Here is a 13,232-nt window from a genome sequence, read left to right as displayed (position 1 = left end):
AGCAGGCCATTCAGCCCATTGATCCTATCTCAATTACACAGAGCATTGATTACCCTGTTTTAATTGGCACTGCAACGTTTGAGCCACGGTGTACAACTTTACATTTGGCTGTTGCATTACATCTTGAAGATATGTAATTAAGTAATATGTTGATTAGAATAGTTCCAAAGTAACATTGCTATGATTTATAGAGACACAAGTGGGACATCCTCTGAGGAGCAAATGTAAGTTTGTTGTTTTGAATTGATTAATATGGAGTTCATTATTGGTGCACCTCCCACACTGATGGATCATAGATGAAAGGTAGGATTTTTCACAAATCTCACATAAATGTTAAGTGATTATTTTTGGCTAAGTGGATAACTCTCAACATGAGCCCATGTTATAAGACCTGTAATGCTACTAGTATATGCCTGGCTTATTCATAGAATCATCCTGCCACATAATTGGGATGTGTGTGTATTGCAAGCAGTAGAAAGTAGGTTTTTAATCCAAAGAAAAATTACTGTTTGTGTAAAAGTGACTGAAGCAAAGGAAATTTACTTTGAGTTTTAGTCACAGTTGTGACTGTAAGAGGGAGAGAGTAAGACAACAATCAGAATAACTATTTTCAGATGAAATCATATTTCCAATTTTTACAATTTTGGTTCTTTTATCACAGTGGTTTCAATACAGAATGTGGTAACGCCTTTTGAATATGCGAAGAAGCTTAAGATGAGCTGCTTAGCTGATAAGACCAGTTTCAGTGACTATGTTATGACACAGGTGCACCCCAAGGGGCTAACCCAGCTGTGTAAATGTGAATACAAATTTAATCTTCATAAAAAAATGTACAAGCAGTTCTCGAGAAATACTACTATTATTTTCATATTACAAGTCATGACTCCACGATTTTAAAAATTTGGGGCAATTAATGAGCTTTGTTTAAAAAGAAAATCATGCTTTAACATGAATCAGATGTGGAACCCCATTTCACCTTTTATGCAGTTGCTAGTTCCTGTTTTAACAACTCATTTACGGCACAGGATATTACTGTAAAAACATTTCCATTAAAGGAGTGGAAATGATTTGCTTGAAGCCAGTTTCTTTTCTAAAAATGTGTTTGAGTAACTAGGTTATGTGCAATGGTCGCATAACTTTATTGTCCTTCAAATTGGAGCTATTTGAACCTTATTGTTAAAACAATGAATTATAAGTACCTGAAAAACCATCTGTTTATGAGTTGCAGAAGTCTGCAAAAATTGCCAAGAATTTTTAGTTTTATTGCCAGTGGGTAGTACTGAAAAATTCCCTCATTCCTGTGGTCAGCCAGCCATGGATGGTGTCTCAGCCAGGTTGCTAACGCAAACAGCATTTTGTAAGCAATAATATCTTGCCAATAAGTTCATTGGAATATGCTGTGGTACCGAGTTTAGATCAAAGGTGCAGCGATTGGCATGATACCCGTAAATTTGAGATCTCCTTTTCTGTCTTGACAATAGGTGGAAGTAAGAATCAGCAGTTCAGAATTAGCATCACTTTCAGAGTGACCCTGTTTAGTCTATGAATGTGCCTTTTCTCCTACAGCTGCAGCATTAATAAGATTAAGAGTCAGGCTAAAGAAGAGTGCAGATTTGGCAGAATGCTGTTTAAAATTTGTTTTTCCTTCTGTCTTGTACCCTCTCATTGCTCTGCATCAGGTCCCCTGCTGTGAAGTCTTGCAAACTGCACTTAACATTGTTTAAAATAATGCTGCAAATGTGGAAAATATTCCTAATATGAATCAGTTTCATCTCCCTTTGTCACTCAGTGGGAAGTGAAGGAATAAATGTTCTCTCTTTTCTAGGAGAAAAAATATGCAGTAAAAACTGCCTTTCACAACTTGAGAAAACAGTGAAACCATGGGATACTTTTGAAATACTGTATAGTCACAACTGCCATTATCTGTCTTCTCTCCCAATTTCTTTCTTTCTCACGTTTACTGGGAAACATGCATATTAGAAGAGGGGGAAAACTCGAGCAGAGAAGTTTACCTTTTTGATGCATTGACTTTGAAAATAAGCTTTTTTTTAAGCATCCCTACAGTATGGAAACAGGCCCTTTGGCCTAACAAGTCCACACTGACCTTCTGAAGAGTAACCCACCCAGACCCATTCCCCTACCCTATTACTCTACATTTACCCCGACTAATGCATCTAACCTATACACCACTGAACACTATGGGCAATTTACCATGGCCAGTTCACCTAACCTGCACATCTTTGGATTGTAAGAGGAAACCGGAGCACCTGAAGGAAACCCATGCAGACACGGGGAGAATGTGCAAACTCCAAACGGACAGTCGCCTCAGACTGCAGCGTTTTACATCTTTAAACTTATCCCATAATAACTGATTGAAACCAGTGTATAATGCTCTGGGAGCTCTGCTTGTACTTTAAGAACAAAAAGCATACAGGAGCTGAGTTTTACAAGATGCTGCTGGATATACACACACGCACGCATACTAACCCCTTGATTAAAATTGTTGAGGCAATCAAGAACACCCGCCTAAAGAGGCTTGCTGGCAGATCAGAGGCCAGCAACTCTCCATCATTTTGGGGCAGAGGTGTGTAGTGATGACTTTGGGATCTTAACTGGATGCCATGTTCATTTCCTCCCCCCTCAGTTTCCAAGGGCAGCTGTGAGGTGGGTGAAGAGCTGGGTTGAGAATCTATGCACTTGACCTGTTCATTGAGAACTGTTGACGTGACATTGATTGCCTCAACTCCCCACCAAAAGAAAAGCCATTCTAGCCCAACTGTCTACAAACTGACTGCACTCTGCTCTCAGATCCAAACCTGACATTGTAATTATGCAGACAAGGATGGTGCTGTTGTTGTCTGGTGGACCGACCTCTACATTGCAGAGGCTAAGTACCAACTCTCAGATGCCTCTACCTATCTCCCCCTGGACCATGACCCTGCCATGGAATATCAGGCTATTGTGTATGCTACAGTCACTAACCTTAGCTCATCTGGTGATTCCCCCCCACTCCCCCAATGCCTTCAAGCTCACAGTCTCCCAACCCCACACAGCTTGCTTCTGATCCTTTCCCAGAATCCACAAACAGGATTGCCCGAGTGGACCCATTGTTTCTTCCTGATCCTGCCCCACAGAACTCATCTCTTCTGACCTCTACTCAATCTTTTCTCCCCTTTGTCTCAGTCCCTCCCCACTTATATCCACAATTCCTCTGACTGTTTATGTCAGTTTCAGAGTTTCCAGTTTGCGTACTCCAGCCGCCTCCTCTTTACCTTGGACGTGCAATCCCTTGTCTGTCCTCCATCAAGATGGTCTCAGGGCTCTCTGCTCCTTCCTAGAAAAAAAGACCTGAACTGTCCCTATCAACCACCACTCTCCTCCGCCTGGCCAAACGTGTTCTTGCCCTGAGCAACTTCTCTTTTAACTCCTCTCATTTTCTTCAGGTCAGAGGGGTGGCTATAATGCCCACATGGGCTCCAGTTTTGCCTGTCTCTTTGTGGGGTACTGCCTTGTTCCAGTCCTATTCCGGCTCCCAACAACAACTCTTCCTCCGGTATATCAGCATCATTAGTGTTGCTTGCTTCTCTTGTCTGGGTTTGGGAAAAGTTTATCAAATTTGCTTTCAGTTTCCATCCTGCTCTCATCTTCACCTGGTCCATCTCTGACTCCTCCCTTCCGTTCCTTAACATCTGTTTCCATTTCTGGGGTTAGGCTGGCCACCAACATTCACTACAAACCAACTGACTCCCACAGTTACCTTGACTCTACATCCTCACACCCTGCTTCCTGTATTCCATTCTCCCAGTTCCTCTATCTCTGTCTATCTGTTCTGATGATGCCAACTTCACCTAGAGGCCTCCAAAATGTCACCACCTTCCTCAACCGAGGATTCCCCAGCACTATAGTTGACAGGGCCCTCAGCTGGGTCTGACCCATCTCCCACACTTCAGCCCTAATTCCCTATCTTCCATCCTACAACAGCTATAGGGTCCCCCTTGTTCCCTCACCTACCATCCCACCAGCCAGAAGATCATTAGCTGCCATTTCCGCCATCTCTAGCAGTATGCCACCATTGGGCATACATCTCCCTCCCTTCCCCGTCAGCCTTCTGCAAGGACCATTCCCTCTGGGACACCATGGTCCACTCCTCCTTCAGTCCCAACATTCCTCCACAGCCCCATATCACTTTCCCTGCAACTGCAGTAAGTGTAAACTTGCCCTGTTCATTTCCTCCCTCCTTTGTATCCAAGGGCCCAAACACACCTTCCAGGTAAAGCAGTGCTTTACCTGCACTTCACTGAATCTGGTCTACTGCATTCGCTGCTCACATGTAGTCTCTTCTACATTAGAGAAACAACATGCAGACTGGGCGACTACTTTTCAGAACATCTATGTTCTGTCCGCAAAAAAGACCCTGAGCTTCCAGTTGCCTACCACTTCAACACATTATCATGTTTCCTGACCAACATCTCTGTCTCAGGCTTGCTGCAGTGCTTCAGCGCAACCTGAAAGAACAGCACCTCAGTTTCTGCTTGGGTACCTACAGCCTTCTGGATTCAGTATCAAGTTCAACAAAGTTACATGCTTGAATGCTGGAACGTTTTGAGGATGTAACTAATGAAGTTGATAAGTGATGTGGTATACCTAGACTTTTAGAAAGCTTTTGATAGGGTCCCACATAGAATGTAAAATTAAATTGCATGGGTTTGGGAGGATATGTACTGACATTCACGCCAAGCAAATTCCAGGCAGTGATCGTCATCAGTAAGAGACAATCTAACCACCGTCCTTGACATTCAATGGTGTTACCATTGCTGAATCCCTCATTATCAAAATACCATTGACCAGAAACTCAACTGGACTCACCATACAAATACAGCCACTAAGAGAGCGGGCCAGAAGCTGGAACTACTGTGGCGAGTAACTCACCTCCTTACTGCCTAAAGTCTGTCCACTACCTACAAAAGGCACAAGTCAGGAATGTGATGGTGTACTCCCCACTTGCCTGGATGGGTGCAGCTCCAACAACACTCAAGAAGCTTGATTACCGTCCAGGACAAAGCAGCATGCTTGATTAGCACTACGTTCACAGGCGTCTGCTCCCTCCACTACCAACACTTAGTAGCAGAAATTTGCCAAAGATCCTCAGACAGTACCTTCCAAAGCCATGAACACTTTCATCCAGAAGGACAAGGGCAGCAGATACATGGGAATACCACCACCTTCGAGTTTCCCTCCAAGCCACTCACCATCCTGATTTGGAGATATATCACCATCCCTTCTCTGTTACTGGGTCAAAGTCTTGGAATTCTGTTCCAAGGGCATTGTGGATAAACTCACAGCAGGTGGACTGCAGTTCAAAGTGTGGCACTGGAAAAGCACAGCATGTCAGGCAACATAAAGGCGCAGGAGGATTGATGTTTCAGGCATAAACCCTTCATCGGGAGTGTGTGGGGAGGAAGGGGCATGAGAGATAAATAGCAGAATACGAGTGGGGGAGTGAGGTAGCTGGAAAGACAATAGGTAGTTGGAGGTGGGGAATGATGTGATAGGTCGGAGGGGAGGGTGGAGCAGATAGATGGGAAGGAAGATGGACAGGTAGGACAGTTCAATAGGGCGATGCCGAGTTGGAGGTTGGACCTGTGATGAGTTGGGGGGGAATGGAGATGAGGAAACTGGTGAAGTCGACGTTGATGATGTGATACATCTCACCCTCACAAAGCACAGTCCTCCACTCCCTCCGCTCCAACTCTAACCTCACCATTAAGTCAGTGTACAAGGGGGCGCAGTGGTAGTTTGATGCACTGACACCTACACTGCTGAAGCCAGGCACCACCTTACCTTCTACTGTCCCTTCAACAATGCCCTCACCTCCCATCATCAAACCATCATCTCCCAGACCAACCATCACCCCAAGGAATCTCTCATCCACAGCCTCCAACCTCATAGTCCCGGAACCCCACACTGCCTGGTTCTACCTTTTACGCACAATTCACAAACCTGACTGCCTTGGTCGACCCATCATCTCCACCTGCTCCTGCCCCACCGAACTTCTCTCCTCATATCTTGACAGCGACCAGTCCCCTTTGGTCCAGGGACTGCACGTATATTTGGGGCACCACCTATGCCCTCCATCATCTCCATGGCTTTCATTTCCCGGTCCCCAATGCCTCATCTTCACCATGGAAATCTAGTCCATCTGCCAAGAGGTGTAAAACCTTCCATATCTGGCAGAGATCTTCCTGCACATCCAAACACCTCATCTGCTGTGTCCGTTGCTCTCCATGTGGTTTCCTCTACACTGGGGAGACAGGACATCAACTTACAGAATTTTTCCGGGAAAATGTCTAGGAAACAAGCTCTCGCTTTCTTCCTCTTCCTCCGACCCAACCAGTACCCCTCCACCAACATACTCATTTGAGTGGTAGAACAGGTTCTCACCCTGATCAACTTCTCCTTTGAATCCTCCCACTTCTTTCAGACCAAAGGGGTAGCCATGGGCCCCAGCTATGCCTGCGTCTTCATCAGATACATGGAACAGTGCATCTTCCACAGCTACACTGGCAACATCCCCCACATTTTCGTCCGCTGCATTGATGACTTTATTGGCACCACCTCATGTTCCCACGAAGAGGTTGAACAGTTCATCAACTTCACGAACACCTTCCACCCTGACCTCCAGATCATCCGGATCATCTTGGACACCTCCCTCCTCTTCCTGGCCCTCTTTGTCTCCAATAGCAACCTAGTCAACACGGACATCTACTTCAAACCCACTGACTCCCACAGCCACCTGGACTATACCTCCCCCTGGTAAAAACGTCAAGCCTTACTCCCAATTCTGCCGCCTCCGCCGTATCTGCTCTCCGGAGGAGTAGTTCCACGCCAGGGTATCCTGGATGGCCACGTATTTCGAGGACCGCAATTTCCCCTGCCATGTGGTTAACAATGTCTTTCAGTGCATCTCCTCCACTTCCCGTGCCTCTGCCCTTGAGCCCAATGCCTCTCCCGCAACCACAGTAGAATCCCTCTGGTCCTCACCTTCCCCCCCACTAATCTCCAGATACAGTGCATCATCCTGTGCCATTTCTGCCACCTACAATCAGATCCCACCAGCAGAACTATATTTCCCTCCCCACCTCTATCAGCATTCCGCAGAGACCATTCCCTCCAAGACTCCCTCATCAGGTCCACAGCCCACCCCCCACCTCCTTCCAGGGCCCCAAAGGACCCTTCCACATCTGGCAGAGATTTTCCTGCACATCCAAACACCTCATCTTCTGTGTCCATTGCTGTCGATTTAGTCTCCTCTACATTGGAGAGACAGGACATCAACTCATGGAACTTCTCAGGGAAAATCTCTAGGATACAAGCACCAAACAACCCCACTGCCCTGTGGCTGACCACTTCAACTCCCCCTCTGACTCTGGCAAGAACATGCAAGTCCTGGGCCAACTCCTCCACCAAATCAAAGCCATCGAACAACTGGAGGATGATTGCCTTATCTTCCGCCTTGGAACCCTCCAACATCACAGCATCAATATTGACTTCACCAGTTTCCTTATCTCCCCTCTCCCACCTCATCCCAGATCAAACCCTCCAACTTGGCACCGCCATCTTGAAACGTCCTACCTGTCCATCTTCCTTCCCACCTATTCGCTCCAACCTATCACCATCACCCCCCAACCTGCACCGACCTTTTGCCTTCCCAGCTATCTCACTCCCACCCCCACCCCACATTCCTGATGATGGGTGTATGTCCGAAACATTGATTCTCCTGCTCCTCAGATACTGTGTGACCTGCTGTGCTTTTCCAGCGTCACATTTTTAGACTTTGATCTCCAGCATCTGCAGTCCTCACTATCTCCTCATGACAGGTGGACTGCAGAGGTTCAAGACGTCAGCTCATTACCACCACCTTCTCAAGGGCATTTAGGGGTGGGCAATAAATGCTGCCCAACCAGCAGTGCCCACAGCCCACAAAAATGAATTTTAAAAAGTATGGATAAAGAACTAGTTAGCGACAGAAAAAGTAAAAATAAATGGTTTATTTCCCAAGTGGCAGCCAGTGATATGTGAGGTACCGCAGGGATCAGTGGTAGGACTCCAGCTGTTCACAATATATAATGTTTTAAATGAGAGAACTGAATGTAATATCACCAAGCTTGCAGATGACACAAAACTGGGTAGGAGGGTGAGTTGTGAGGAGGATGCAGGGACGCTTCAATATGATCTAGACAAGTTGAGAGGGTGCATGGCTTAAGCAGAATAATGTGGATAAATGTGAGATTATCCACTTTAGAAGAAAAAGCAGGAAGACAGATTATTGTTTGAAATGTGATAGTGGAAGGTGCAATGAGTCCTTGTCCACCAGTTGCTGAATGTAGGTGTGGAGGTGCAGCAGGCAGTGAAGAAGGCAGATGCTCCTGTACACAAAACCTCTTCATAGTGAGAGGTTTTGTGTACAGGAGCAGGGATATATTGCTGCAATTCTACAGGGCCTTTCTACAGAGACCACACCTGGAGTATTGTGTGCAGTTTTGATTTCTTTATCTGAGGAAGGGTTTTCTGGCTATGGAGGGAGTGCAGGGAAGGTTTATCAAACTGATTCCTGGGATGGCAAGACTGAAGTATGATTAGATTACTTGGTGTGGAAACAGGCCCCTCGGCCCAACAAGTCCACACCAACCTGCCGAAGTGTAACCCACCCAGACCCATTCCCATACATTCACCCCTTCACCGAACACTATGGGCAATTTAGCATGGCCAATTTACCTAACCTGCACATTTTTGGATTGTGGGAGGAAACCAGAGCACCCAGAGGAAACCCACGCAGACATGGGGAGAATGTGCAAACTCCACACACAGAGTCACCTGAGGCAGGAATTGAACCTGAGTCTCTGACGATGTGAGGCAGCAGTGCTAATCACTGTGCCACCGTGCCGCCCCTATGGAGGGAGACTAGATTGATCAGTACTATATTTACTGGAGTTTACAAGAATGGGTGGAAAAATCTCACAGAAATCTATAAAAGTCTAACGATGAGATGTGATAAAGACAGGAAGAATGTTCCTGTTGACTGTGGAGTCCAGAAGCAGGGATCACAGCCTAAGGATATGAGAGAGGCCATTCAGGACTGAAATGATAAATTTGTTCACCAGAGAATGGTGAGCCTATGAAATTTTCTGCTACAAAGTGTTTGAAGCCAGAATATTGAATGTTTTCAAGAAGGAGTTAGATATAATTCTAATGGTTAAAGGGATCAAATGTTTTGGGAAGACAGCAGGAACAGTGACTTGGATAATCAGCCAAGATCTGGTGGGGCAGACTTAAAGGGCTGAATGGCCTACTCCTCTTGATTTCTATTTTCTCAGTTTACATGGAGGTTGCCCACTTGATTTAACAGTATCCTCCCGACCTCCAAATCCTTTGGTAATAGACTGTAAAATACAGGTCCACCTCTGCTTATCCAACGTTTCTTAATGAAATATCTGTGTTTGAAGTTAATTTGTGAGGAAAAGACTGACCGTTTATGATGCCTGTTTTGTCAACAGCCCCTTGGCATTGTTATCTATATTCATATGTACGAATAGCTACATTAGATAGATATTAAAAAGAGGGAAATTTTATAAACGGCAATTTTTTGTCTTAATATTTCCAATTACAAATTTAAATTGTGGCTATATTTTATTCAATGGGCTGAAGAGTGGCAGATCGAGTTTAATTTTGATAAATGCAAGGTATTACATTTTGGTAAAACAAACAAGGGTAGGACTTGTACAATTAAAAGTTGTACCTTGGATAGTATTGTAGAACAGAGACACCTGGGTTTTAGGTATATAATTCTTTGAAGTTTGCATAACATGAAGGGTGGTTAAGACAGCGTTTAGCATGCTTGCCTTCATTGCTCAGACCCTTGAGTATAGGAGTTGGGACGTCATGTTGAGGTAGTACAAAACATTGGTGAGGTCTCTTGTGGAGTACTGCATTCAGTTCTAGTTGGCCTGTTGTAGGAAGGATACTCCAGTTGGAGAGGGTTCAGAAGAGATTTACCAGCATGTTGCTGGGAGTGGAAGGTTTGAGTTATAAGGGGAAGCTGGATAGGTGTGACCTTTTTCACTGGAGCCGAGGAGATTGAAGGGTGACCTTTATAGAGGTTTATAAAATCATGAGGGATAGATAAGGTGAACGACTTGTGTCTTTTCCCTAGGGTCAGGGATTTCAAGACCTGGGAACATATTTTTAAACTGAGAGGAGAAGGGTTTTAAAGATGTGAGGGGCAACGTTTTCTTTTACACTGAGTGGTTCTTGTGGAATGAACTTCCAGAGAAAGTGATGGCTGTGAATATAGTTACAATATTTAAAAGATACTTAGATGACAAATGAATAAGAACTGTTTGGAGGGATTTGGGCCAAGCACAAGCAGCTGGGGCTAGTTTAATTTAGGATTCTGGTCATGATGGACTGGTTGGACTGAAGCATCTGTTTCTATGCTGTATGACTCCAAGTCTACATTATAATGCTTATAGCTGTACCAGAATCCCCCATTCTAACATAATCTGAGAGCAAAGATAGCTCCTGTCTATAAACCTACATTTTTCTCTTTCTGTCATTCTCCTTATGCTGTGCCTGAGCTCGTCATTTGTGTGATCCATTGTCTGTACCTATGACACAATTCCTCCTAAACTGCTGACCAAACATTTCCCTCCCTAGCTCCCAAGTTTGTTGATGATATAAGTAGCTTCATCTACTATGGTAATGTTCTTCCTTTTATGGCTCTGCTTAAAAGATCAGTCTATTTTCAATTCTTAATTGAAGCTGGCCAGAGTTCTGAGTATTTTCTGTTTTGATTTCAAAAGTTCACTCACTGTTGCTAATGTTAGCATTGTTTTTTGAGTCACCTTGTCCAATATCATGAAATACTAGAAAATTAAACTGAAGTAATTGTTAGGAAGATTACTCAATGTTGTATCTCTTCAGTGAACCCCACCCAGTTTGTCTAAATTTTATCCAAATGTTTTTGCGTTTGGAAAGGTATCCATTATTTTAAGAGCAAGAAAGCTTCTTGCTTCAGTGATATATTCTAAAACTGTGTAGTGAGAGTGCCACAATGAAATCATTCCTTTTTAAATATGCAATAAATTTTAATATGTCAGTATGCTTTTGACAGATAAGTTTGAAGACATATTTGTTTTTTCAATGTTGCACTTATTACCTTAATTATAAAAAGGATTTTTCTTGAAAAAATTGCTAAATCAAATGATTATCTCTACAGTATGGTAGAAACTATGAGCAAGGATCTGACTGAAGTTTATTTTAGTAGTACCTTCATTGGAGTGTATCTCTCTTTCTGGCACGCATTTATAACCTGCATTGAAGTATGGTGTTTAGATCAGCTTCAAACCTTTCTTCTTCCTTTTTGCTTTTGTTTCTCCATCCAGTCGTCAGAATCACCTAAAAGAGCAACAGCAGCAACAGCCACCACCAGCACCTCCAATCCTCCTGCCTGATGAAGCTGAATGCCTGACTGTGCCAAGATATAAACGAGACCTGGTCCAGAAGCTCAAGATCCTCAGGCAAGAACTCTCTCAGCAACAGCCTCAGGCTGGCCACTGTCGAATTGAAGTTTCCAGGGAAGAGATATTTGAGGTATAGAGATTGTCTCCTTTTATTCTCTTCTTTGAAACGGCAGAAACTGCCCTGATGTAACTTGCAGCTTTAAAGTTTTTGATCAATTCCAGGTATGTTGGTAATTCTGCAAAATAAACTATGAAACCTCGACATGACTCAACTAAGAGTGTAGGAGCAGCACCTGGCATATCCAAAAATGAGATGTAAACCTGGTGAAGCTGCAGTTTGGGCTTGCTTGCATGTCAAACAGTAAAAGCAATAATTGAAAGTCAGAGCCTGCCATGTATGATGGACAATTAAAACATCTAACTGAAGGATGAGTCTCCACAAATATTCCTATCTTTAAGGAGCTTGGCATATCCTTGCAAAAGGTAAGGCTGTAGTATTTGCATCAATCTTCAATCAGAAGTACAGAGTGGCTAATCCATCCCACCCCACTAGTTATAAGCCAATTTGATTCACTCCACGTGATATCAGGAAACAGCTAAAGGCATTGGTAACTGCAAAGTCCATGGGCCTTGACAACATTCCAAAAACAGTACTGAAGATTTGTTCCAGCACTTGTCACACCTCAGCTGAGCTGTTTCAAAAGAACTGTGATGCTAGCATCCACCCAGCAATGTGAAAAAATGCAACTTGATCATTTATCACCCCTTCAGTATACTCTCAATCAGAAATGAAGAGATGGCAGATGCTATGAAGCAGCATTTACTTAGTAATAACCTGCTCTCTGACACTTTAGTTTGGGTTCCACCAGGACCACTGAACTCATTAAACTCTTGATTCAAAAGGAACAAAAGAACTGGAGTCCATGGGGCAGTGAGTGTGACAGACCTTGACATCAAGGCCCTTGCAAATTGGAGTCAGTGTTACTTGAGGGACACTCCTTGCTGATATATGAGCATTCAATTACCAAAGCAGCCCATGTTCAAATGCAGCAAGACCTGGATAACATTTATGGCATACAAGTGCCAGGCAGTGTCCATCTCCCACTAGAGATTATTTAACCATGGCTCCTTGATATTCAATGGCATTGCCATCACTGATTGATTGCTCCACTATCAACATCCTGGGGCTACCATTTATTGACCAGAACCTCATTCCTGATGAAGAGCTTATGCCTGAAACATAACTGTCCTGCTCCTCAGATGTAGCTTGTCCTGCTGTGCTTTTTCAGCGCCACACTTTTCGACTCTGATCTCCTGCATCTGCGGTCCTTACTTTCTCCCAAAACCTTAAACGGACTAGCCATATAGATACTATGGTTAGGCTAGGAATCCTGCTGTGGTTCTGTTCGCCGAGCTGGAAGTTTTTGTTGCAAACGTTTCGTCCCCTGTCTAGGTGACATCCTCAGTGCTTGGGAGCCTCCTGTGAAGCGCTTCTGTGGTGTTTCCTCCGGCATTTATAGTGGCCTGTCCCTGCCGCTTCCGATTGTCAGTTTCAGCTGTCCGCTGTAGTGGCCGGTATATTGGGTCCAGGTCTATGTGTTTGTTGATGGAGTTTGTGGATGAGTGCCATGCTTCTAGGAATTCCCTGGCTGTTCTTTGTTTCGCTTGCCCTATAATGGTAGTGTTGTCCCAGTCAAATTCATGTTGTTTGTC

At 44.2% G+C, this 13,232-nt stretch overlaps 1 protein-coding gene across 3 annotated transcripts in view; it reads left to right on the top strand.

Annotated features, from left to right (window-relative positions):
* smurf2 (SMAD specific E3 ubiquitin protein ligase 2) overlaps positions 1-13,232 on the top strand; it is a 335,432-nt gene that overhangs the window by 282,718 nt on the left and 39,482 nt on the right. For all 3 annotated transcript variants that reach the window (XM_043715043.2, XM_043715044.2, XM_043715042.2), the window contains one exon: positions 11,442-11,649. In XM_043715043.2, coding sequence (XP_043570978.1) covers positions 11,442-11,649 — 208 coding nt within the window. The remainder of the gene's footprint in view (positions 1-11,441; positions 11,650-13,232) is intronic.

This window comes from Chiloscyllium plagiosum, unplaced genomic scaffold (assembly GCF_037043375.1).
Source record: "Chiloscyllium plagiosum isolate Xiang-an unplaced genomic scaffold, Cpla_swu_hap1 HiC_scaffold_25, whole genome shotgun sequence".
NCBI lineage: Eukaryota > Metazoa > Chordata > Chondrichthyes > Orectolobiformes > Hemiscylliidae > Chiloscyllium > Chiloscyllium plagiosum.
The sequence above is the reverse complement of the archived record's forward strand: the minus strand, read 5'-3'. Positions and strand labels throughout refer to the sequence as shown.